The following is a 26069-nucleotide window of genomic DNA, read 5'->3' as shown; positions in this document are numbered from 1 at the left end:
TCTTGGCCTTTTGGATCTCTTCTGTGGTGAAAACTCTGTCCAAGTCCTCCCCCCATTTTTTGGATGGGGTTATTGTCTTGTTGTTGAGTCTGGCAAGCTCTTTATATATGTTGGTTATTAAACTCTTATCTGATGTATGGCATGTAAAGATCTTCTCCCATTCCGTGAGGGGTCTGTCTCTTGGTTTGGGTAGTGGTTTCTTTTGCTGTGAAGAAGCTTTTTAATTTGATGTAGTCACATGGGTTTATATTTGCCTTAGTCTTCTTTGTAATTGAATTCGTTTCATTGACGATGTCTTTAAAGTGTATGCAGAAAAGAGTTCTGCCAATATTTTCCTCTAAGTATCTGATAGTTTGTGGTCTAACATCCAAGTCCTTCATCCACTTGGAATTTACTTTTGTATTTGGTGAAATACAGTGGTTCAGTTTCATTCTTCTGCATATTTCAACCCATTGTTTCCAACACCATTTGTTGAAGAGACTCTGCTTTCCCCATTGAATAGTCTGGGCCCCTTTGTCAAAGATTAGATGTCCATAGGTGTGGGGAAGAAGACATTTCTTTTTTGGAAAATCCTCCCACCTCAATCTACACAGATAGAGAGAAGACTGGTGACTGCCAGAGTTTAGGGGAGAGAGGACTAGAGAATACCTGCTTATGAGGACAGTGTTCATTAGGATTCTTCACAATTCTTTTTTTAAAATATTTTATTTATCTTATTTTTGAGAGAGATGCATACAGAGAGAAACACCAGAGCACTGCTCAGCTCTGGCTTATGGTGGTGTGGGGGTTTGAACCTGGGACTTTGGAGCCTCAGGCATGACAATTTGCATAGGATTATTCACAATTCTTTGAAACTAGATAAAGGCTTTGTTTGTATAGCATGGTGAGTGCACTAAGGGCTGTCAAATTGCTTATTTGTTTATTTATTGCCACCAGGATTATCATTGGGTTTCCATGCCTGCACAATTTCATTACTCCAAGTAGACTATTTTTTTAAAAAAGATTTTATTTATTTATTAATGAGAAAGATAGGAGGAGAGAGAGAAAGAATCAGACACCACTCTGGTACATGTGCTGCCAGGAATCGAACTCAGTACCTCATGCCTGAGAGTCAAACGCTCTATCCACTGCACCACCTCCCAAGCCACAGTAGACTATTTTTTTTTAAGATAGAAGGTGAGAGACAAAGAGAAAGAGGAGACATCAGAGAATTGCTCCAGTCCACTGGTTATGGGGCTTCCCCTATGCAGATACTCCAGTGTGGTGACTGGGGACTCAAAGCTGGGCCCTCACACATGGAAAAGTGTGTCTTAAAAGAAGAGAGACAGAGACAGAGAGCATAGATAGTATAATGGTTATGCAAATAGACTCTCGTGCCTGAGGCTCTGACATCCCAAGTTCAATCCCCAGCACTACCATAAGCCAGAGCTGATCAGTGCTCTGGGAGAGAGAGAGAAAGTGTATGCGTTAGCAGGCTATCTCCTGGTCCCAAACTGTTCGGTTTGAGGTGATCACATTTCCCATTGGGTGAGTTATACCCAAAACGTGTCTTTTCATCTCTAGACATATGATCTTGGGAGATTTTTAAAAACTACTAATGGATTTCTGCACCAGTCTAGCTGGGGAGCCTGGCCTGTAGAAGCTGTGAACTTCCTGTGGGGTACAGACTAAGCTAATTCTGGGTCTAGCACCTCCCTAAAAGGGAAATGGAGCCTCTAAAGACCAGAACTCAGCCACCACTGCTCTGACCACACTTTGCTATAAAATCACCTAGTTCTTCTTTAAAAAAACTTTATTTGTTCACTTATTGAATAGAGATATAAATTAAGAGAAAAGGAGATAGAGAGACACCTGTGGCACTGCTTTACTGCTTATGAAGCTTCCCCTCTGCAAGTGGGGATTAAGGACTTGAACTTGGATCCTTGTCCATTGAAATACGTGTGTGCTCAACCAGACATGCCACCACCGAACCCCAAGTGCATCTAATTCTGATTCTCCTCTCAGGAACTGTGAGTCCTGAGGTCAGAAATGAACTCTCACTTGCTCTTCCGTCTGACACAGAGCCTAATGTTTCCCAGGCTCTCATAATATTTTGTTTGAATAATTAGAGTGCTTCAGTTTGGAAGGTCAGGCAGCTGTTGTACAATTGTGAGCAGCCCAGGGAGTTGGAATCCCATGGGGCATTCTAGTCCCAGAGTTGTGATAGCTTATAGTGGATGTGATTCAGGGGGAATGACTGAGTTAGAGATTAGAAGTGGATATTCATATTTTTTAAAAGAATTTATTCATTTACTCATTGTTACAGAGCGAGAATTAACCACCATCCACTGTAAGGAAGCAAAAGATGTTTGTTTACGAATTGCAATCCAGGCCGAGTGGTGACTGATGTTAGTCTACCAAGCTCGACCTTGAACAAGGCTCAAACCACACAATTTATAGAATTTCTGAATACACTCAGGGAGGGGGAATATGCAAAACTAGAATTCTAATACACACACAATAGCATTTTGCAGAAAACACAGGATCCAATCATTTCAGACATTGCCATGCCCTAAGCAGCCTATAAGAATTGTCTAATTTCAAGCCTTTATGTAAAATAGGGTCACCACTCTTTCTCGTTGTGTGCCAAGACCACCTGGCTATCAGCTCTCTTGTCCTTGAGCAAATGGTTGAGTTTCAAGGATTTGGTTAGGCTAGCTATTCTTTTTAAGACAAACAACAGGTGGCTTACATCTTGGGGTGTGGGTTTTGTCTAGCCCCCCTTTTTTACAGGAATTTTCCACTACAGGCAGAAAAGCAACTATACTTAAGTTGAAGGGCACTTATAGTATAAAGATGATGGACATCTCTTTTGGGATTTCTCAAAATAAAATATATGATATTATCCAGGAGAAAAAAAAACAGGAGTAAGGGGGCTGGGTGGTGGTATATCTGGTTGAGCACACGTGTTACAATGCACAAGGATCCATTTTTGAGCCCCTAGTCCCCACCTGCAGGGGGAAAACTTCACAAGTGGTGAAGTAGGGCTGCAGATCTCTCTCTGTTGCTCTCCTTATCTCCCCCTTCCCTCTCAATTTCTGGTTGTCTATCCAATAAACAAATAAAAATTATTTTTAAAATTACAAAAGAAAAAACCCAGGAGTAAGTGGAGAGAAAGGGGGTTAGTCTTTACTGAGGACAGCACCTGACAATATATAAGAAACATTCACCTATGGTGTCTTTACAAAGCAGAAATTATTTCCTGTCTTTTTATGTATACATTTGAGGAAAATCGATGTTTAGTCACTTTAACTGTCCAGGACCACCCTGCTAATAAGTGGTAGACTTGCCATTCTAACACCTTCTAAGGCTGTGACCTTGAAGCTTTGCCCCCTGGAATAAAGCTTCCTAATAATACTTGGCATTTGCACTTTGGACCTGATGACCCTGTCACTGCCCAGACCACTGGTAGTGCGAAGGCTGATTCTTCAGGGAGCGGCTCTTTCACAATCTTGCATCACCCCATCTTTATCCTGGCTTGGGTGATAGGAGCCTAGTACTTTGTCCACTCTATCTTTTCACAAGTTCTTTTTTCATACCCAGTGGACTTCTGACCTGGGTTCTCTCTTGATTCACTTGGTCAGCAACTAGCTTGGGATGTTGTTAGGGTGACTGAGACAAGGTTTACCTCAGACCGGGACTGCTGACTGTGGTTTCTTGGAAGTACACTGGTGGATCAAGGGTGACTCTTCCAACCTGAGCTCCAAGGAGATCTGTCACTCCCTATCTCCAGCAGACAAATGGTTCAATGACCAACCGTTCTGTGCTATCTTCATAGGCTGAGTTAAGTGGTTTTGAGTATTTGGTAACTGACTTAACAAGGATTTCCCTGTGGAATATCACTCAAGCTAAGACCCTCCAGTGCTCTTTGATGTTCATGAAGTGAAGTGACTCCAGTGCTCTAATATATGTACCAATTCTCAGGCTTCTTCAACCTTCTTGGAGAATTTCTCTTTCATTCACTGTCAACTAACCAGGATTCCCTAGCTCCATTGTGAATAAAACTTCATTATTTCTCCCCCCATAAATGTTCAGATGTCTCACTTTATGTCTCTAGCCATACTCTACCTCCCACTCCACTTAGATACATCCACCCTATCTTGATGACTGGTCTCTTCATGGAAAAAAGTCAATGGAGAAACACAGGCAGAGGCCAGATGGTGGCACACCTGGTTAAATGCACATGTTACCTTGCACAAGGACCCAGGTTCAAGCCTCTGGTCCTCACCTGCAGGGGGAAAGCTTCACAGGTGATGAAAACAGTGCTGCAGGTGTCTATCTCTCATTACTTCTCTTTCACCCTTCCCTCTCACATTTTCTCTGTCTTATCAAATTAAGTAAGTAAAGTTTAAAATAAAAAGAGATACTTAGAGAATCTCAGTAGTAAAGCTAATCCTAGATTGAAGCTAAAGCAGTTGAAAAAGAGAGAGAGAAATACAGACAACAGTTGAGAAAGATGGTTTGGTCATGACAACTATCAGTTAGAATCAGAGTTGATGTCTTACTTGCCATTGGCTCCACTGGTGACTCTATAATATAGGATTTCCCCTAGAAACACAACTCCTGGCAATAAAAACCTAGGCACCAGGGAGCACACTGCCATCAGGGCTCAGCATTCTATGTTACTTCATCAGTTCCACTCTATACTAGCCTCATCCTTGTTCTAACTCATGAACTTCTCCCACACACTGAATCATCCATCACGCACATGTTTTTAGCATCCCCATAGACTAAGAAACTCCCGGAGAAGCTCTGGCCTCTCAGCCTTTGTTCCTCCATACAAAGTACAGTAGATTCAAGGCCTTTGTCTTATTAGCAGTAAATGTAAATAAGTGTATAAGTAAATTAAACGTACAGAGGCTAAATGCATCCCTTGTCACTCACAAGTTTCTCTAGTCCACTTGGTGCTCTCTGAGGTAGGTGGGGGGTGGGGAGCTGGGGTGAGGTGCAACCTATAGACAAATTGTCTCAAATTAATGTGACTACTTGAAGAATTGGCTTTCTCCTCTGTTAGCCTGTGAAGTTCAAGTGTGCTTATTTCCATGTTGAACACAATGCCTGATCCATGGGAGGTGCTGTGAAAATATTTCAATGCACGAAGAATGAGTCCCCCATTGATCTTATCTGGGCTGAGCTGTGGCAGCAGACCATATCTCCTTCTGTGTCTAAAAGTTGGGGCTGGGTGGTGGTGCACCTGATTGAGCTTATGTGTTACAATGTACAAGGACCCTGATTCAAACCCCAGTCCTTACCTGCAAGGGGAAGCTTTGCAATTGGTGAAACAGTGCTGCAGTTGTCTCTCTGTCTGTCTCTCTCTCTATCTTACCCCTTCCCTCTAGATTCCTGGCTGTCTCTATGCAATAAATAAAAAATAAAAAAAAAATGAAGGATCCAGGGGTCGGATAGTAGTGTAGCAGGTTAAGAGCACATGGTGCGAAGCACAGGGATCTGAGTAAGGATCTCAGTTCGAGCCTCCGGTTCCCCTCCTGCAGGGGGTAACTTCACGAGTGGTGAAGCAAGTCTGCAAGTGTCTATCTTTCTCTCCCCCATTCTGTCTTCCCCTCCTCTCTCCATTTATCTCTGTCCTATACAACAACAATGACATCTATAACAACAGTAATAGTAACCACAACAATGATAAAACAACTCCAGGAACAGTGGACTCATGGTGAAGGCACTGAGCCCCAGCAATAACCCTGGAGGCAAAAAAAAAAAAAAAAAAAAAGTAAAGAATTGAATTCCAGTGGTCCGGGAGGTGGCACAGTGGATAAAGCATCAAACTCTCAAGCAAGAGGTCCTGAGTTCAATCCCCGGCAGCACATATGCCAGAGTGATGTCTGGTTCATTCTCTCTCTCCTCCTATCTTTCTCATGAATAAATAAAAAAAATCTTAAAAAAAAAAAAAAAGAATTGAATTCCACAACCTGTTTCCTTCAGCAGATACCTTCCCTTCATGCTGTTCTCTGAATGTGGGTGAATGGGGTGTGACTCACAGGCTTGGGTAGGTTCCACTAGTCTGGGGCAATAGAAGTTTTTTTTCTTTTTCTTTCTTTCTTTCTTTCTTTCTTTCTTTCTTTCTTTCTTTCTTTCTTTTTTTTTTTTTTTCCATCAGGATGATCTCTGGTGCTTAGTGCCTAGTCAACTCCACTCCACTGCTTCCAGCAGTTTTTTTTTTTTTCTTTGATAGATGGTAAGAAGCAGAGCTAGAGAGAGGAAAGAGGCTGCAGCCCCTGTCCCCTGCCATGAAGCATCACCTCTCCACCTCCCTGCAGATGCTCCCACGTGATGGTCTGGGTCCTAGAACCTGGGTCCTCATGCATAGTAACGTGTGCACTCTACCAGGAGAATCACCACCATTAGGTTCCCAGCAGTACAGTTTGAAGGCTATACCAGCACCTATCTAATAGCCCAAGTTTTCCACAGATTAACACGATGCCTGGCTGAGACCTGAGCAGGACTAAAGACCTCATTATCACCGCCCCACCCCACCCCACCCCACCCCAACTCTGGCTTCTGGAGCTTTTCCTATGTCTTTGGCAGCAAAAAAAAAAAAAGTGGTTGTGCATGAAAAGATGCAATGGCTTATTTAAACATACTTGCTCATGATAAGAAGACCTGTCCCAAGCCCTCACTCACCTTACAAATTTGAAGCTGTTAGAGGCAGCCAAGTAGCTGGGGTGGGTGGGGGGCTGGGCTATCTTAATATCAGTTTCTTTTTTTTTAATATTTATTTTCCCTTTTTGTTGCCCTTTTTTTTATTATTGTAGTTATTATTGCTGTTGTTATTGATCTCGTCGTTGTTAGGTAGGACAAAGAGAAATGGAGAGAGGAGGGGAAGACAGAGAGGGGGAGAGAAAGTTAAGACACCTGCAGACCTGCTTCACCACCTGTGAAGCGACTCTCCTGCAGGTGGTGAGCGGAGGGCTCGAACCGGGATCCTTACTCCAGTCCTTGTGCTTGGGGCCACGCTTAACCCACTGTGCTACCGCCCGACTGCCTTTAATATCAGTTTCTTCGTAAACACTCAAGGGGGGCAGGTGGTGGCTCACCTGGTTGAGTGCCCATGTTATAAGGCGCAAGGACCCGCGTTTGAGCCTTCGGTTCCCACCTGCAGACAGAAAGCTTTGTGAGTAGTGAAGCAGTATCGCAGGCGTCTCTCTGTCTCTCTCCCTCTCTATCACCCCCTTCCCTCTCAATTTCTAGCTGTCTCTACCCAGTAAATAAATAAAGATAAATTGCTTCCTTAGTGCAGTAGGCAGTGCGTCAGTTTCATAAATAAAGATAATACAAAAATAAAAAAAAAAGCATTCAGCATTTCCATAGTGTCATATTAGCAGGGCTACCCTTTGTGAATACTGTTTTTGCTCTACCTTGTTTATCTCCTAGAGCTGATTAAATGACCTTTCCTCCCTGCCTGAGAGCCAGCCTCCCAGATGGAGTCACCTGTTCCTGGTGACATGGCCCTGCTTGGGGAGAAGGTAAATGTGAGGAGGTGGCCTGAGCAGCCAGCTAAGGCTGGTGAGTGGCTGAGAAGTTATCTGTAGGCACCTGGGGGCAGACTCTTACACCAGCCTCTCATCTCAACTCCTCACAGTAAATGTTGAAAGATGGCACTTTTCAGGGCTGCTTGGTCCTATGACTCAACCTTCACCTTTGCTCTGATTCCTGTTAAAGTAATGAATGAGAAACATTGCCACCCCCAACACTGATGTACAAACTTGTTTACACAGTGCCTGAGCAAGATGATACACAAGGTGAGCCTGGGAGGCCTGTGTCCAGCATGGCTTTGGTGGAGGGAGAGCTGCTTGCTCAGAAAGTTAGCTGGGGCTGTGTTCTCAGGAGTCGTCCCTTGAAACGCAACCAACCGAGGTGGGCGGATTCAAGTCAGCTGCCTGAGTGAACTAAAGGCTGGGTAACATGTGTTGCCCACTTTCCGGCTAGTTGGTTTTTTATGCATAGCTATTTCAGATTAAAAACACATATATTCTCAAGGGTTGGTTTCCCAGTGAGGCCTACTCTAACCTCATCAAAACCTACCACCTCCTAGGCTGGAGAGACAGCATAGTGGCGATACAAAAAAAAACTAGCGTGCCTGAGGCTCTGAGGTACCAGTTTCAGTATCCCAGCACCACCATAAGCCACTGTATCTTTCCCTCTGTATCTCTCTCTCTGTCTCATTAGAATAAAATAAAAACTCACCACCCCTTGTGGAGCTATACACTGTAATATTAAAATATTGCACCCCACTATTAGTCAGAAATAAAAATTAGAAAAAAATTCTGGGAGAAAAAGAAACTTACCACACCCATCCGCACCCACTTCTCTCATTGTTGGGGAGGTGGTTCTATGGTAGAGCACAGAACTTGCATGCCTGAGGCCTGGGGTTTAGACTTGGCACTGCAGATGCCAAAGCAATGTTCAGATGTCTCTCTTATATAAAATAAATCAGGGCCAGGTGATGGTACACTCAGTTAAGTGCACATAGTACTAAGCTCAAGGATCCATGCAAGGACCCAGGTTCAAGCCTTTGCTCCACACCTGTGGTGGAGACACTTCACAAGCAGTGAAGCAGGACTGCAGGTGTCTTATCTTTCTCTCTCCCTCTCTATCTTCCCCTCTGCTCTCAATTTCTCTCTGTTCTATCTAATAAAATGGGAAAAAATGGCTTACAGGAGCAGTGGGTTCATAGTGCTGGCACTGAGCCCCAGCAATAACTCTGGAGGCAAAATAAAATAAAATAAAATAAATCCTAAAACAAATTAAATAATCTGACCCCTCTATTATAGTCTCAATTTCCTATCCCTACTCCTTTTATTTTTTTTAATTTTACAGTCCTGTGAAATTTATTGTTCAGATTTGCTGTCAAACTCTTGTATAAAATGTAATCCACAATACTAGGTTTTTCTCTGTTATATACTCAACATTGGGTTCATAGTATATGCCTGGTAGTCAAGTCCTTTTTTCTTTAATTTGTTTAAGTGACACAAAAATTGAGAGGGATTGGAGGAGACAGAGAGGGAAGAGAGAAAGAAAGACACACCTATAGCACTGTCTCATTGCTTGTGAAGCTTCCCCCCACCCTCTGTAGGTGGGGATCAGAGAGAGGTTTGGACCTGGCTCCTTGTGCATGGTAATCTGTGCTTCACCAGTTGTGCCACCACCCAGTGCAGACAGTCAAGGCTTAAAATATTGACAGATGGGGAGAATACAGGTCCATGAAGGATGATAAATGACATAGTGGGGGTTGTATTGTTAAATGGGAAACTGGGGAATGTTATGCATGTACAAACTATTGTATTTACTGTTGAATGTAAAAATTAATTCCCCAATAAAGAAATAAAAAAAGGTTAAAAAAATATTGACAGGACACTAGAAACTTTCTGCTAAGTCCAATTAGTTTTTCTCTTTCACCCAATGAATATCATCTCAGAAGCAAAAGCGTACACAATGTCCAAGTGGTTATTTTTTCTTTGAATGAGGTGACATACAGCTTGTTGCATATCTGTACACAAAGTCATCTTTATTCTTTGTGATAGTTGTCAAGAATTCTGGATGTAAAAGTGCCATAATGTATTTGGTTGTTGCGCTTTTGTATATTTGCTATGATGGAAGGCTTTCCTGGTTTCTGTAATTATACATGTTATAGTAGCTAATTCTTGAGTCTGCATGCCAGGCATTGTTCTAAGAACTTGATACAAACATCAACTCCTTTAATCAGAGTGGCAGCCTTATGGAAGAGATATTATTGGCGTATTACAGATAAGAAACCATACAGAGGTTATCTACCCTCACTTACAAAGAAGATGAGCTAGCAGTTTTTCACCCTAAGCAGTGTGACTCAAAGCTCACATTCCTAACTGTACTTTACACAGAGCCTCTTATCATGCATATAAAATGCTGCTAGTCATTTGGTTAAAGGACACATGTTTTTTACATTGTGGTGGAAGAATAGATAGTATATCTTTCAGGAGACTGAACCAGATTTACCTTCTATAATGGACAGCAGGCTTTGTGTTGTTATCACAACTAATCTAATAGATGAAAAAGACATTTCATTCACATATGCACTTTTTGAAGCTGAGAGAAAGTCAAGTTTTTTTTTTTAAGGAAATGTTCATTTTACTGTGAACTTCCTAGTCCTATGCTCTGCTCTTTATTTATTGGGTTGTGTTTTGGTTTTCATTGGCTTGTAAACATTCTTTGTTGAGGCAATGAACTCTGCCTATCTAGAATATTTGAAACTTTTTCCAGTTTATCTTTCATCTTGTCTTTTTTGTTTTGTTTTGTTTTGTTTTTGTTTTTCTGGTAACCAGCATTTTTAACACTTTATATAATGAAACATGCCAGTATTTCATTTTATAGTGTCTAGGTTTTGGGTTCTCCTTTTTCTTTTTTTGCTATACAGTTTGATTTTTTAATTATTGATTTATTTTAATGAGAGAGAAACAGAAAGCGAGACACCAAAGCACTGCTTAACTCTGGTTCATGATGGTGCTGGGAACTGAAGCTCAGACTTCAGAACCTCAGGCATAAAAATCTTTTTGCATACCCAATGTGTTATATCCCTAGCCTTTTTCTTGTACTTTTTAAAAGTATGTAATGAGAAAGGTAGGTAGGTAGGTAGGTAGGTAGGTAGATAGATAGATAGATAGATAGATAGATAGATAGATAGATAGATAGATAGAGGTAGATATCAGAGCACACTGTTCAGCTCTGGTTTACAGTAGTGCTTGAGGATTAAATCTAGGACCTCTGAGTTTCAGGCATGAATCCACTGCTCCTGGTGGCCATTTTCTCCCACTTTATTGGATAGGACAGAGAGAAATCAAGAGGGGGAGAGAAAGATAGACACCTGCAGACCTGCAGTGAAGCCACCCCCCTGCAGGTGGGGAGCCAGAGGCTGGAATGGGGATCCTTCTTGAACTTTGTACTATGTGAGCTTAACCCGGTGTGCCACTGCCCAACCCCCTCTGTTGTACTTTTTATTCCCAAAGTACTTGTGGTTTTCATCATTTATATTTAAGTCTTTGATCTATCTTCAACCCATTTTAATTGTAGAGTAAGATGATAGTCAGCTTTATGCATTCTCTTTGGCTGTGTAGAATTTACTAGAAATCAACCAGAAATTTATTCTAAGCCTACAAAATCTTATTATCTTCTCTGAAATGAAATAGAGGATGTAATTATAGAATACACTGGTGGTATTTCAGAGTGTGTGTGTGTGTGTGTGTGTGTGTGTGTGTTTTGTCAGGGTCTTGGCTACGTGCAATTCACCATTGCCAGACTTACTTTTTCATTCACTTTATATCAGACATAGAGGAAGTGAGAGAGAGGGAGAGACACCACAGAACTGTTCCACTGTCTGTAGTTTATCCTGATGTTGGTACTCCCATGTGGTAACAGGATTTGAACTTGGACCTTGTGCATGGTAATGCATGAGTTCTACAGTTGAGATTTCTCTCATTCTATTTTGTTATATGTCTATTCATAACCACCAGAGTTTTTCTATAGTTTTATAATAAGCAAATTTGCTAGTATTTACCATTCTGCCACCCACTCATTTTTGTCACTTTTCTCCAAAAAGATAAGACTTTTTTTAAGCTTTCCCTGAATTTGTAAAAGAAGATCATCATCACAAATCAAACTTTCTCATTTTTTGAGAGAGGAAAATTACATTTGATGCAAGAAAGTAAACTGATTTAAGAAAAACATACAAACCTTTAGTGGGGAGTTGAGAAAACTGGGTGGATGAAGCATCTTGTGATAGAATACTTAGCTGGGGGCAAGGGAAAAAGCATAATGGTTATGCAAAGATGCTCTCATGCTTGTTGTCCAAAGTCCCTGGTTCAATATCCACCCACCACCATCACCACTATAAACAGGAGCTGAGCAGTGTTCTGGTATAAATAAATAAATAAATAAATAAATAAATAACTTGTTCACTCTTTTTTTTTTATTTCTTTATTGGGGAATTAATGTTTTACAGTCAACAGTAAATACAATAGTTTGTACATGCATAACATTCCCCAGTTTCCCATATAACAATACAACCCCAACTAGGTCCTCTATCATCCTTCATGGACCTGTATTCTCCCTACACACCCACCCACCCCAGAGAGCTCACTCTTAACTGAATATTTAGGAAAGGTTATCAAAACCTTCCTCATGAAGATTTTTTTTTTTTCTCATGAAGATAATGATTTGTAATGTCTTTCCCATTAGTTTGGAATTTGCCAGCAACTACTAGCAATGCAGTTAAGAACTGAGTTGAATTGAGGGCGGGGGAGATAGCATAATAGTTTCTGAAAAGAGGCTCTCATGCCTGGGGCTATAATGTCTCATGGTGTTTTGTTTGTTTGTTTGTTTGTTTTGCTTCCAGGGTTATTGCTGGGGCTCCCGGGACCTGCACTAGGAATCTCTGCTCCTGGAGGCCATTTTTCCCTTTTGTTGCCTTTGTTGTGTTTCATTGTTGTTGTTATTATTGTTGCAGTTGTTGTCGGATAGGACAGAGAGAAATAGAGAGAGAAGGGGAAGACAGGGGGAGAAAAAGACAGACACCACTTGCGGTGGGGAGCCAGGGGCTCGAACCCGGATTCTTACGCCAGTCCTTGTGCTTCCATCCCTGTGCGCTTAACCCGCTGCGCTACTGCCTGGCCCCCAGGTCTCAGTTTTAATGCCCCACACCACCAGAAGCAAGAGTGGAGCAGTGCTTTGGGGGTGGGGAGGCCAGGCAGTAGCACACCTGGTTGAGTGTGAGTGCACATGTTACAACGCATAAGGATCTGTGTTCCAGCCCCTGCTCCCCACCACTAGTGGGTGAAGCTTCGTAAGTGGTGAAGCAGTGGTATAGGTAGATGTCTTTCTCTCTCTTCCTTTCTATCTTACCCTGGCTGCTCACTTTCTTTCTGTCTCTATCTAATAAACAATAAATATATAAATACAAATTTTTAAATTGTGTTGTTGACTAGCCCCTGGTTAGTAGTAGCAGGCAATTGTGGAAAAATAAAAATGGAAGCTAGATTAGTAACTTAAAACCCCTCCAATAAAGCAAAATGTCCATATACAGCCTCTTAGAAAACCCACAGATGACTTTGGAAGCATTATGAGTTATAGAGACCTCTGACACTGTCTACAGAATAGAGTGAGTAATCACATAGAAACGTGTCTTAACTAATTGGCTGTAAGCACTTGGGGGATCTGAGCTCCTTTAATGAGCTTCCTATCACCACAGAATAAGCCCATACACGTAAGAGAACAGACAAACCAATTAAATGTATATGCCACTTTCTAGAAGGCAGATTTCATTAACTTACAGATGCAATTTATATCTCATTATTGCATTGAAAATCATTAGTTCTTCAAGACTAATAAAATGAACTTAATTTGCCTTTACTGTTCCTTGAATTCCAAAACCCCAGGGTAACAATTCTTTCTTGGCTGGACTTTCTGCTCAATCACCATTGTAGATGACTTTATTTAGTAAAACCTATCTCACAGATCCCCCAAACTGGAAAGAATAGGGTGATCCTGAGTGGTCAGTCCTTTGATGTGTGTTAGAAATAGACACTTTCACCACCTGCCATCCCTAACCCAGTTCCTTGCCAAAATATAGACTTGACATTATCCATTTTAAGATTATCTAGAATGATGTTTTATGATATCAGATTTTGGAGTTTGGGGCTAAGGGGTTTATAGGAGGAATCATTATCCTTCCAGCAGGTTGACTAGGAATATTTATTTTTAAACATTGATGTTATTTATTTATTTATTTTTGCCTCCAGGGTTACCGCTGGGGCTCAGTGCCAGCACTACAAATCCACTGCTCCTGGAGTCCATTTTTCCCATTTTGTTGCCCTTGTTGTGGTTGTTATTGTTATTGTTGTTGTTATAGCTATTGTTGTTGTTGGATAGGACAGAGAGAAATCAAAAGAGGAGGGAAAGACAGAGAGGAAGAGAGAGGGATAGACACCTAATTTAAATATTTTATTTTGTGGAATTTGTGTTGTTATGTTTTTATTTAACACTAACAGTAGGTTAAAAGATTGTAAGATGAGTGGTCAGGGAGGTGGCATAGTTATAAAGCTTTGGACTCTCAAGCTGAATTTGATCCCCGGCAGCACATGTGCCAGAGTGATGTCTGGTTCTTTCTCTCTTCTCTTATCTTTCTCATAAATAAATAAAACCTTTAAAAAAATGGTGAGATGATAGTGTATAGCTCCACACCACACTCAACACCAGAGTTCTGTATCCCCACCCCCCACCTCACAAAGATAACCTCTATTGTTCTCACAAGTCTTAGAAACAGTTCCGCCTGCTTCTGTTTTGTTTTTTCTTTTTCAAATTCATATGTATCAGTTCTCTAGATTCCACATGAGTGAAAACATCTGGTAACTGTCTTTCATCTTTTTACTTACTTCGCTATGCACAATCACCTCCAGTTTGACTAGAAATATTTAGAACAGATATTCTTATCTTTTAAATTTTCTCTTTTTGAACTTTTTAAATTAACTTTATTTGCTAGAGACAGCCAGAAATCAAGAGGGAAGGGGGAGGTACAGAGACAGAGAGATACCTGCAGACCTGCTTCACCACTTGCAATGCTTTCCCTCTGTAGGTGGGATGGGGACTTGAATCCAGGCCCTTGAGCACCGTAATGTGTGCACTCAACCAGATGCACCACCACCCACTCCATCTTTTAAATTTTCTGAGAGGAATGAATAAGTCCTTAAAATATTTCATTCATTCATTCATTCATTCATTCATTCATTCATTCATTTATTTATACAAGACAGAGAGGAAAAGGGAGAGAACCAGAGCACTGCTCTCTAGAAGATATTTTCTGAACTAGCAAACTGATCATTTATTTAACAGCCACTCATTGAAATTACTGTATACAGCTGGAAACACAACCCTGGTTTCATTTACCACATCAGTTTAGTAGGGACAATGGATATGAAGGCAACAGCACTATTTCAGATTAGAGTAGAGTCATGGAAAGGAGAAAATGAACTCAATAATAACAGTGATTGGGTGGAAAGGGCAGTATACACATGGTGATCAGAGAGAGCAACCTCTGAGGAAATGACAGTTGAACTGAGACCCAACCAAAAGTCACCTATAATCATATCCAAAACCATGGGGTAGGGGATGAAGGGGGGAGGGTCTCAAGCAGAGAGTAGATACAAAAACTCTAGGTTGGCAATTTACATCTGGCTGAAAAAATATACATAGAGAAAGACAAATATATTTTTGAATATTTCTTTATTTATGACTTAATATTGATTAACAAAATTTTAAGATAATAGTATAATTCTGTACCTTTCCCACTACCAGAGTTCTGTGTCTGCAGTTTCTGTTGGAAACTACATCAGTTCTCCCAAGGCCACAGACATGAGTTGATTACTATATATATATATTTATGGATATATATGATATGGTATGATATATCCATTTTTCTATGGTCCTGGCTTTTCTTTCTAAGTCATACTGCTTCTGAGTCTTTCCTTATTATTGTTTTTCATTTCTTTTTTTTTTTTTTTCTCTTCTGGTCCTGGTGGAATTAAAGTTCAGAGCCCTCTGGTCATCTTTTAACATTTACCCCTCTGGGAGTATGAACTAAGATTTCTTTTTATTTTATTTTATTAATTTATTGGATAGAGACAGAGAAATTTGAGAGGGGAGGGAGATGATAGAGGGAAAGAGACAGAGAGACACCTGCAGTTCTGCTTCACCATTTGTGAAGCTTTCCCCCTGCAGGTGGGAACCCAGGTCCTTGTGCACTGTAATGTGTGTGCTTAACCAGGTGTGCCACCGCCTGGCCCCTGAAACAAAATTCTTTATTGTGTGAAGAAGGTAGAAGGTCTAGCTTCTGTGCTTGCTTCTTCACTTAAAATGAGCATTAGCAGGTTGATCTATACCCCCAGCCTATTGCTACCTTTCCCTAGTGAGGTAGAGCTCTGGAAAGGTGAAATTCTGGGACACATTGGTAAAGTCATCTACACTGGGAATTCAAGATGAATTCATAGTAGCATCTCCAATTGGGATCTGAAAGGTGGCAAGATATAAAGCAGAACAAAATGTTTGATAAACAGGAACCAAAAAGTAGAAATAGAGCAGGAAAAAAAAAACTCAAAAACTTTAAAGGAAGGGGACTGTCAAAAGAAAAATCCTTTGTGTACTGTAGAAATAGCCTGAAAGAATCCTGTCAACACAGTTGACCAAACTCTTGAATAGAGGACCCAGTTAGGGACCTTACAAAAAAATTGAAGAAATACAAATGATTGGCAAACTCATGAAATGATTCTCAACACAATTAATCCATAAAGAAATGTAAATCATGTGGTCCAGGAGGTGGTGCAGTGGATAAAATGTTGGACTCTCAAGCATGAAGTCCTGAGTTCAATCCCCGCCAGCACATGTACCAGAGTGTTGTCTGGTTCTTTCTCTCTCTCTCCTCCTATCTTTCTCATTAATAAAATCTATAAAAAAAAAAAAAGAAAGAAAAAGGGAGTTGGGCTGTAGCGCAGCGGGTTAAGCGCAGGTGGCGCAAAGCACAAGGACCGGCATAAGGATCCTGGTTCGAACCCCGGCACCCCACCTGCAGGGGAGTCGCTTCACAGGCGGTGAAGCAGGTCTGCAGGTGTCTATCTTTCTCTCCTCCTCTCTGTCTTCCCCTCCTCTCTCCATTTCTCTCTGTCCTATCCAACAATGACGACAACAACAATAATAACTACAACAATAAAACAACAAGGGCAACAAAAGGGAATAAATAAATATTTCAAAAAATTTACTTTGTTAAAAAAAAAGAAAAAAAGAAAAAGAAAGAAATAAAAGAAAGGAAGGAAGGGGGGCCACGTGGTGGTGCACCTTGTTGAGTTCACATGCTACAGTGCGTAAGGGCCCAGGTTCAAGGCCCCAGTCGCCACCTGCAGGGGGAAAGCTTCACAACTGGTGAAGCAGTGCTGCAGGTGTGTGTCTCTCTGTTTCCCTCTATATCACCCCCTTCCCTCTCAATTTCTGACTGTCTCTATCCATCAAATAAAGATTTTAAAAAAATAAAAAAGAAAGGAAGGAAAGAAGAAAGAAAGACAGAAAGAAAGAAAGAAAGAAAGGTAAATCACTTGCAGACCTAAGGTCCCAGGTTCTGTCCCTGACACCACACAGACCAGAGCTAAGCAGTGCTCTGGTCTCTCATATAACAATGAATTAATGAATACATCTTTCAAAAATTAGTGCTAAATTTTATAAAAATAGAATATTTCTTTAAAAAAATGTAAATCCCATCCCACAGTGAGAAAACCATGTTTTACACCCATGGGGATGTCTATTTAAAAAATATCCCATTCAGGGGCCACGTGGTGGAGCCCCTGGTTAAATGCACACACTAAAAATAGCCTGTGAGGGCAGGGGTAGATAACATAATGGTTATGCAAACAGACTCTCATACCTGAGACTCCATAGTCCCAGGTTTGATCCCCTGCACCACCATAAACCAGCAATGCTCTGGTTAAAAAAAAAAAAAAAAAAAAAAAAAGCCCAGAAAATAGCAAGTGTTGGTATGGATGTCAAGAATCTGGAACCCTCTATGTTACTAGTGGGAATGTAAAATTATGCAGCCACTATGGAAAAGTATCATGGTATGTTACCTTAAAAAGTTGAATGTGCATCAATAGTAGATAGCATAACAGTTATGCAAAGAGACTCTCATGTCTGAGGCTCCAAAGTCCCAGGTTCAATCCCCTATACCATCATATGCCAGAGCTAAGCAGTGTTCTGGTAAAAAAAAAAAAAATTGAATGTGGAGGGACCAAGTGGTGGCACACCTGGTTAAGTGCACACATTACAGTGTATAAGGACCCAGGTTCAATTCCCTGGTCCCTACCTGCAGGGTGAAAGCTTCATAATTGGCGAAGCAGGTATCTATCTCTCTGTCTCTTTCTCTATCTCCCCTCTTTCAATTTCTGTCTATATTTAATAATAAATAAATAAATATTTAAAAAAATAAAAAGTTGAATGTGGGAGGGGAGTCAAGAGATGGTTCACCTGATAGAGCACACACTTTACGATACAAAAGGATCTGGGTTTGAGCCCCTGGCTACCACTCACACAGGGGAAGCTTCATGAGCAGTGGAGCTGTGTTGTGGTGACTTTCCTCTCCCTACCTCCTACTCTATAAAAAAATAGTCATGCTCAACAATTTGTTTGGCTTTGTATGTTAACTCTCTTTTCAGCCACGAGGTTCCAGATGTCATCAGGATGCTGGCCAGGCTTCCCTGGACTGAAGACCCCATCAGTGTGTCCTGGAGCTCAGCTTCCCCAGAGACCCATCCTACTAGGGAAAGAGAGAGGCAGACTGGGAGTATGGACCGACCAGTCAACGCCCATATTCAGCGGGGAAACAATTACAGAAGCCAGACCTCCCACCTTCTGCAACCCACAATGACCCTGGGTCCACGCTCCCAGAGGGATAGAGAATGGGAAAGCTATCAGGGGAGGGGGTGGGATATGGAGATGGGGTGGTGGGAATTGTGTGGAGTTGTACCCCTCCTACCCTATGGTTTTGTTAATTTATCCTTTCTTAAAAAAAAAATAAATAACAAGCCTTTCTAAAAAAAAATAATAATCAAAAGCCTGTCGTGAGTGATGGAATCATGCCGACATGAAATCTCAGTGAAAACCCTGGTGAAAAAAAAATAAGTATAAAAATTACCTGTGGCCCAGAAATTCCACTCCTAGGTCTATACCCAAAATAAACAAAAATAGAGGAGGTCAGTGGGTGGTGCACCAGGTTAAGTGTACATAGTATGAAATGCAAGGACTCATGCAAGGATCCCAGTTTGAGCCCTTGGCTCCCCTACCTGCAGGGGGTGGGGGGGTCACTTCACAAGTGGCAAAGCAGGTTTCAGGTGTCTATCTTTCTTCCTCCCTCTCTCTCTCCCCTCCCTTCTCTAATTCTCTCTAGCTTGTCCAATTTATTTTTTTATTTAAGAAAGGATAAATTAACAAAACCATAGGGTAGGAGGGGTACAACTCCACACAATTCCCACCACCCAATCTCCATATCCCACCCCCTCCCCTGATAGCTTTCCCATTCTCTATCCCTCTGGGAGCATGGACCCAGGGTCATTGAGGGTTGCAGAAGGTGGAAGGTCTGGCTTCTGTAATTGCTTCCCCGCTGAACGTGGGCGTTGACTGGTCGGTCCATACTCCCAGTCTGCCTCTCTTTCCCTAGTAGGGTGTGTCTCTGGGGAAGCGGAGCTCCAGGGCACATTGGTGGGGTCTTCAGTCCAGGGAAGCCTGGCCGGCATCCTGATGACATCTGGAACCTGGTGACTAAAAAGAAAAAAGCCACCAGAAGCAGTGCATTCATACTGCAGGCACCTAGGATGAGCACCTGCAATAAGCTTCGTGGCAAAAAAAAAAAAAAAAAGGTATTCAAACAATTTGCCATAGAAAAGCACTGGAAAAGGCAGGGGAGATAGCATAATAGTTATGCAAAGAGACTCTCTTGCCTTAGGCTCCAAGGACCCAGGTTCTACACCACTATAAACCAGAGCTGAGCAGTGCTCTGGTAAAAAAAAAAAGAAGAAAGAAAAACGGGACGAAGTCAGTTAAGTGCACATGGCACGAAGCGCAAGGACCTGTATAAGGATCCCATTTCGAGTCCCCAGCTCCCCACCTGCAGGGGGGTCGCTTCACAGGCAGTGAAGCAGGTCTGCAGGTGTCTCTTTCTTTCCCCCTCTTTGTCTCCCATCCTCTCTCCATTTCTCTCTGTCCTATCCAACAGTGACAAAAATCAATAATAACTGTTACAATAAAACAACAAGGGCAACCAAAGGGAATATATATATAAAGAAAAACAGTGGAGATGACCAGCAGGGTATCTATTAACTGATGAATAAATCAGTAAGTAGTGGGCTATATTATTCAACCATAGAAAGGAATCAAACAGCTTACAACATGGGTAAACCTTAAATATATATTGAGTGGGGAGTAGGACGACAGCACAGCAGATTAAGCACATGTGGCGCAAAGCTCAAGGACCTGCGTAGGGATCCTGATTAGAGCCCCAGGCTCCCCACCTGTAGGGGAGTCGCTTCACAGGAAGTGAAGCAGGTCTTCAGGAATCTTTCTCTCGCCCTGTCTTCCCCTCCTCTCTACATTTCTCTCTGTACAACAATCCTATACAACAATGACGACATCAATAACAACAACAATAACTACAACAATGAAAAACAACAAGGGCAACAAAAGGGAAAATAAATAAATATAAAAATAATATATATGTATATATTGAGTGAAGGAAATCAGACATCAAAATTTGCTCATTATATGATTTTATTTATATGAAATATTCAGAATTGGTATATCAATGGAAATAATAAGTTAGTGGTTGCCTAAGGCTAGTGGAAGGAGAGAACAGAAAGTCACTGCTTAATAGGGACATGATTTCCTTACAGAGCTGATGAAAATGTTTAGAAACTGACTGGAAGTGATGATTGGACCATACTGTGAATATATAAATACTGCTTAGCATTTCCACAATTTCCACATGGTTAATTCCACGTAGGTGAATTTTACCTCAATAAAAAAGTACATGAGGAGAAGCCATCTGGGGTTCTGTGAACGTTCCATTTGAAATGGATGCCTGGCCAGAGACAGCAAACAAAGGGAATAAGCTATTTCACTTGACAAATAGATAAACCCTTCAGGGTCTTCTGCAAATAGAATCCTTTGCTGCATAGGCAAAGTGCTTGCCTTGTCATGAAACTATGACCTTGGTATCTTAAAGTTTATTTCCCTTGTTTTTGCTCTTCTGTGGGCCATATGACTAGAACCTTCCTAAAAAGAGAACTCAAGAATTGATAGATCCTTAGAAAGAACACCAAGCCAGATGGCATTTTTAACAGCGCAGAGTAACATTTAAAAAGCACAAAAGCTTTAAATGATATCAATCTATACTTTCAATTCATGAAACATACATTAGATTGAGTTAGTTCAAAACTGCAAATATTCTGGTTTTAAATAGATAGATTATAGTAAACTAAGCAATGAAGGGAGTTGAGTGGTAGCACAGCGGGTTAAAAAAAAAGAATTGATAGATCAAGGCCCAGATTAAACTAGATGTGCATCTTTTTTGACTAATTTCTTTTTTTTTATTTATAAAAAGGAAACATTGACTAAACCATAGGATAAGAGGGGTACAACTCCACACAATTCCCACCACCGGAACTCCGTATTCCATCCCCTCCCCTGACAGCTTTCCTATTCTTTAACCCTCTGGGAGTATGGACCCAAGGTCATTGTGGGATGCAGAAGGTGGAAGGTCTGGCTTCTAGAATTGCTTCCCCACTGAACATGGGTGTTGACAGGTTGATCCATACTCCTAGCCTCCCTCTCTCTTTCCCTAGTAGAGCGGGCTCTGGGGAAGCAGAGCTCCAGGACACATTGGTGGGATTGTCTGTCCAGGGAAGTCTGGTTGGCATCCTGCTAACATCAGGAATCTGGTGGCTGAAAAGAGAGTTAACATACAAAACCAAATTGTTGACCAGTCATTGACCTAAAGGCTGGAATAGTGCAGATGAAGAGTTGGAGGTACCCATTTTGTGGGTAGCTAGTAGGCCTCTTTTAGTTATATTCCAAAGGGCCTGTGTCTATACTAGTTTTTTTTTTTTTTCCCCTGAGCCTGACCTCTGATATACAGGTGGATCCAAGTTATTGTCTGGGGAGATGATGTCATGGCTGGAAAAAGGAACAGGAAGCTGGATCACAGAAGAGCTCCCTAATATGGGAAAGGGGTATAAATATTGTTGACTGCTTTTAAGTTTATCCCATACCAAAGTCTCACCAGTTGAGACAATGAGCCAAAGGGAAGATTTATTGTTCTTGATTTTCTAGTTGGGGAGGAAATCTGACAAACTGGTGACCGTGGGCGAGGAAATCTGACAAACTGGTGACCATGGGCTTACATTTCTATGTGGTAACAATCAGCTAGGGTTAACAGGAGGTGCTGCCTTTACATTGGTCAAAGGTGATCCCCACCCCAAGGCCCTCCTCCTCTCACCTTTTCCCTCCCTGCATTTGCTTCCTCTCTCCATACTGCCAAACTACATCTGATTTCACCTTTAGACCATCGTTTACAAAGTTCCCTGTTACAATGTAAATGTGTCCTCTGTAAGAAGAGGACACAAGTCCTGTGTGTATCCATGTGTTCTGATGCAAGGAAGTACAGTGTTTTAATTTTGTGGGTAGTATTAGAGAAGAGGGGAGAATCCCAGATTATAAAATACTCCCAGAGCAGTGGCAGCTCCCCAGGTGAGAGGAGGGGTCACAAAGAAAGCTTCTTTTCTCTTTGGCTCTCCTACTAGCTCTGTCAGTTGCACAATTTTCCCTGGGGGCACCCCCCCCCCACTTGGGTTGGGAGTAGACAGCCTGAGAACTGTGTCCTGCACGGCTGGCTCTTGAATGTGTTTTGCCTCTTGGAGTGCCACTTCACTATCCAAGTCCAGGTAAGACTGGATTCCACAAATCTAACTCTCAGAACCCTGGCAGGTGGTCACAAGTACAACAAAACAAAACAAAAACAGAACCTTTGTTAGGTAACCTAGGATCTGCAAGGCTCTGCTTTTGTTTTTGTCTTGTCTTGTCTTTTTTCTTCTTTTTTTTCCCCCTTTCTCTAAACACAAAGCAGATGAAATCAAGGAGTTGACACTTGTCATTTCAACCCTTAGAAGTTGAGTTTCCCTCCATAAAATGGGAAGGAACTATTACAAATTCAGGTAATAATGAATCAGAGGGTGGGAAAATGATAAGTGTGCTTAGGATTTCTGGTGACTATTTCTGTTCCAATACACATACATACACAGTTGAGGGAGAGGGAGGGGGAGAGAGAGAGAGAGAGAGACTTTTGTGGTGAAGTGTTTCCCTTAGTGGAAAGGATCCCAGGTGCCAGCAGGTAGCAACTGCTCCCAAAGCTCTCAGAGTCACTGTAATCTTGATCTGATAAAACATTTTATTGGTTTTGCCTTGCTCACTTGAGTTTGAAAGGGAATATTGGACTTCCTCCCTGAGTTACTGTTCTGTAGGGCAATGCAGTAAACTTAGAAGAATACAAATTCTAAACTTCCATTGCTATTAATTGCAAGGCACCAGGCAAATCCAGTTGTCTTGAATCTGTGGCAAGACTCAATCAGGAAAAAAAAACCAGGTGGTAGTTTTGTAGATGTCATGAGGAAGTAATAATGGGAAATGGTAATAAAGTTGAACTAGTTGCTTAACTTCAGAGAAGTTCTAGTATGCTGTTCTATACAATATTTACTTGATATTATTGATCTGATTAAGTGAGAAATCCATGCCAACAATAGCCCAGAGGATGACAATGACCATCAATTACATGTTTGCTCTTGCTATTATCCTAATCAAGTCTGAAAACTGGGATGTGAGAGTATGTTCCAGAGGCTCCTCAAGCATTAGTCCCTCCTATTATAGCATTTCAAGGTAGAACTGGACTAGGATTGTTAGGAAATCTGGAGTGGGGAGCAGCCTTGGTTATGATGGCCTCCTTGAGATCTCTTCCTGAACTAAATCTTCAATGCTCCCTTGCTGCCATGCCTTGAACCCATTTTCCAGCATGCCTCCTGTGCATCTCATGTTCACCTTCAGTGAAAATGGCTGCTCTGGACTCTCAGAAGGAGAGAACACTGGGAAGGCTGTTGGTCTCTGAGATTTAGATGCTTCAAAAAAAAAAAAAAAAAGAAAAGAAAAGAGAAGAATGAGCATGACATATCTGGTCAGCAGGAGACATGCTTTGTATGCAGTGCTTGATGTCTAATATTTATGGTTTCATCACCCAGAGTTCCTTCTCTCTTTTTTGGTTCCAGCTAGAAGAGTCTTCTGGGGCAGGGAAGCTCTCTAAAGTGTCCTTGTCTGACTACCTGCTTTGTTGGGTCCAGAGGGCTTTGAGACTTTATGTGTCCAACCCAGAAGGGCAGTGGGTTCTTGAGACAGTCTGGGAAATTATTAACTTGTTTCCTTTGATCCTTGCTGGCTTGTGGAAGGACAGTCAAATAGCAAAGGTGGAAAATGCATTCTATTATTTTTAACAATGCTAGGTAAGCAGTAGGAGAAATTCTGTTAGATTCTGGCTATTTGGAGTGTGTGTGTGTGTGTGTGTGTGTGTGTGTGTGTGTGTGTGTGTGTGTACCCTTCTGTAAATGTAGAGCTAAAGAATGAGAAATACATAGCCATTTCCTCTAACTCTCTCTCTCTCTCTCTTTCTCTTTTTTTAAGGCCTGAATTTCCTGCTGCTATTCACAAGATGCTTTTTATCTTCAATTTCTTGTTTTCCCCACTTCCTACCCCGGCGCTGATCTGCATCCTCGTCTTTGGAGCTGCCATCTTCATGTGGCTGATCCGCAAACCTCAACCAGTCTTGCCTCTCGTTGATCTGAATAACCAGTCAGTGGGAATTGAGGTAATTTACTAGTCACCTTCTAGTGAGTCAACCTTGACTGAACACAAGCTGTGATTCCAGACCTTGGGACACCTCATAAAGGGAACTGGGGATAGTTGTGAACAAGTAAATCTCTTGGGCACCCCTTCAGCAGAGAATATACAGATTTCAACTTAATAGCACACTTTCCTCTGTACAGCAAAGTTCAGCCTCAGCCAGACCTCCTGCCAGTGATCTATTGGTTGTTGGAAAAGTAATGACTTTTTTTTTTCTGTGTTTTTCTAAGTGTGTCATGACTTTTTTGGTAACCCAATAAATAGATCAGAAGTTGGCTACCTATAAAGCTTATTTACTTACTTATTTTTGTTACAGCTTTCAAGCTTAAAATGGTGTTTACATTTTTTCACTCTTTATTTTATTTTATTTTCTTAACCAGAGCTCTACTCGGCTCTGGTTTATGATGGTTCATGGGATTGAACCTGGGACTTTGGAGCCTCAGGCACGAGAGTCTCTTTGCATAACCATTATGCTATCTATCCCCACCTCTATGTTATCTAAAAAGGCTAAAACATTCACTATCACTTTACAGAAAAAGTCTGTCTGACCTTTATCAAATCACCCAGCTTCTTATTTTATTGTTTAACAAAGGGAAAGTTCTAAGAATTTTTTTTTTTAATTTACTTATTTATTCATGAGACAGATAGGAGGAGAGAAAGAACTCTGGTACATGTGCTGCCTGGGATGGAACTTGGGGCCTCATGCTTGAAAGTCTAGTGCCTTAGCCACTGCGCCACCTCCCAGACCACATCTAAGAATGTTTTCTTTCAGTCTTTTTTTTTTTCAGAATTAAAAAAAAATTATTTATAAAAAGGAAACACTGACAAGAACCATAGGATAAGGGGGGGGGGCAACTCCACACAATCCCACCACCAGAATTCCATATCCCATTCCCTTCCCCTGATAGTTTTCCTATTCTTTAACCCTCTGGGAGTATAGACCCAGGGTCATTATGGGGTGCGAAAGGTGGAAGGTCTGGCTTCTGTAATTGTTTTCCCGCTAAACATGGGCATTGGCAGGTTGATCCATACTCCCAGCCTGTCTCTCTCCTTCCCTAGGGGGCAGGGCTCTGGGGAAGCGGAGCTCCAGGACACGTTGGTGGGGTCGTCTGCCCAGGAAAGCCCAGTTGGTATCATGTTAGCATATGGAACATGGTGGCTGAAAAAGAGTTAAGATATAAAGCCAAACAAGTTATTGACTAATCATGAACCTAAAGGCTGGAATATTTTAGATGAAGATATGGGGTCTCCATTTTGAAGATAGCTAGTAGGCTTATTTTAGTTACATTCCAAAGGGCCTATGACTATACTATTTTTTTTTTCCTGAGCCTGACCTCTGATATACAGGTGGACCCAAGTTTTTGTCTGGGGAGATAATGTCTCCCCAGACATTATGTCTCTTTACCAAGCCACTATTCAGCTCTGGTTTATGGTGGTGCAGGGGACTGAACCTGGAACTTTGGAGCCTTAGGCATGAAAGTCTCTTTTCATGACCACTATGCAATCTACCCCCCTTCTTTTTT

At 41.5% G+C, this 26069-nt stretch overlaps 1 protein-coding gene across 5 annotated transcripts in view; it reads left to right on the top strand.

Annotated features, from left to right (window-relative positions):
* ACSL5 (acyl-CoA synthetase long chain family member 5) overlaps positions 1-26069 on the top strand; it is an 85647-nt gene that overhangs the window by 7845 nt on the left and 51733 nt on the right. For 2 of the 5 annotated variants that reach the window (XM_007520006.3, XM_060171315.1), the window contains exon 2: positions 24328-24511. The exons of 2 other annotated variants lie outside the window; for them this stretch is intronic. In XM_007520006.3, coding sequence (XP_007520068.1) covers positions 24356-24511 — 156 coding nt within the window. In that variant the 5' untranslated portion in view covers positions 24328-24355. Of the gene's footprint in view, positions 1-24327; positions 24512-26069 lie in introns of those variants that run through there. One more of the 5 variants, XM_060171317.1, reaches the window with a different exon arrangement.

This window comes from Erinaceus europaeus, chromosome 14, assembly GCF_950295315.1.
Source record: "Erinaceus europaeus chromosome 14, mEriEur2.1, whole genome shotgun sequence".
In the NCBI taxonomy this organism is placed as follows: domain Eukaryota; kingdom Metazoa; phylum Chordata; class Mammalia; order Eulipotyphla; family Erinaceidae; genus Erinaceus; species Erinaceus europaeus.
Note: the sequence above shows the minus strand (reverse complement) of the source record. Positions and strands in the feature narration are given on the sequence as shown.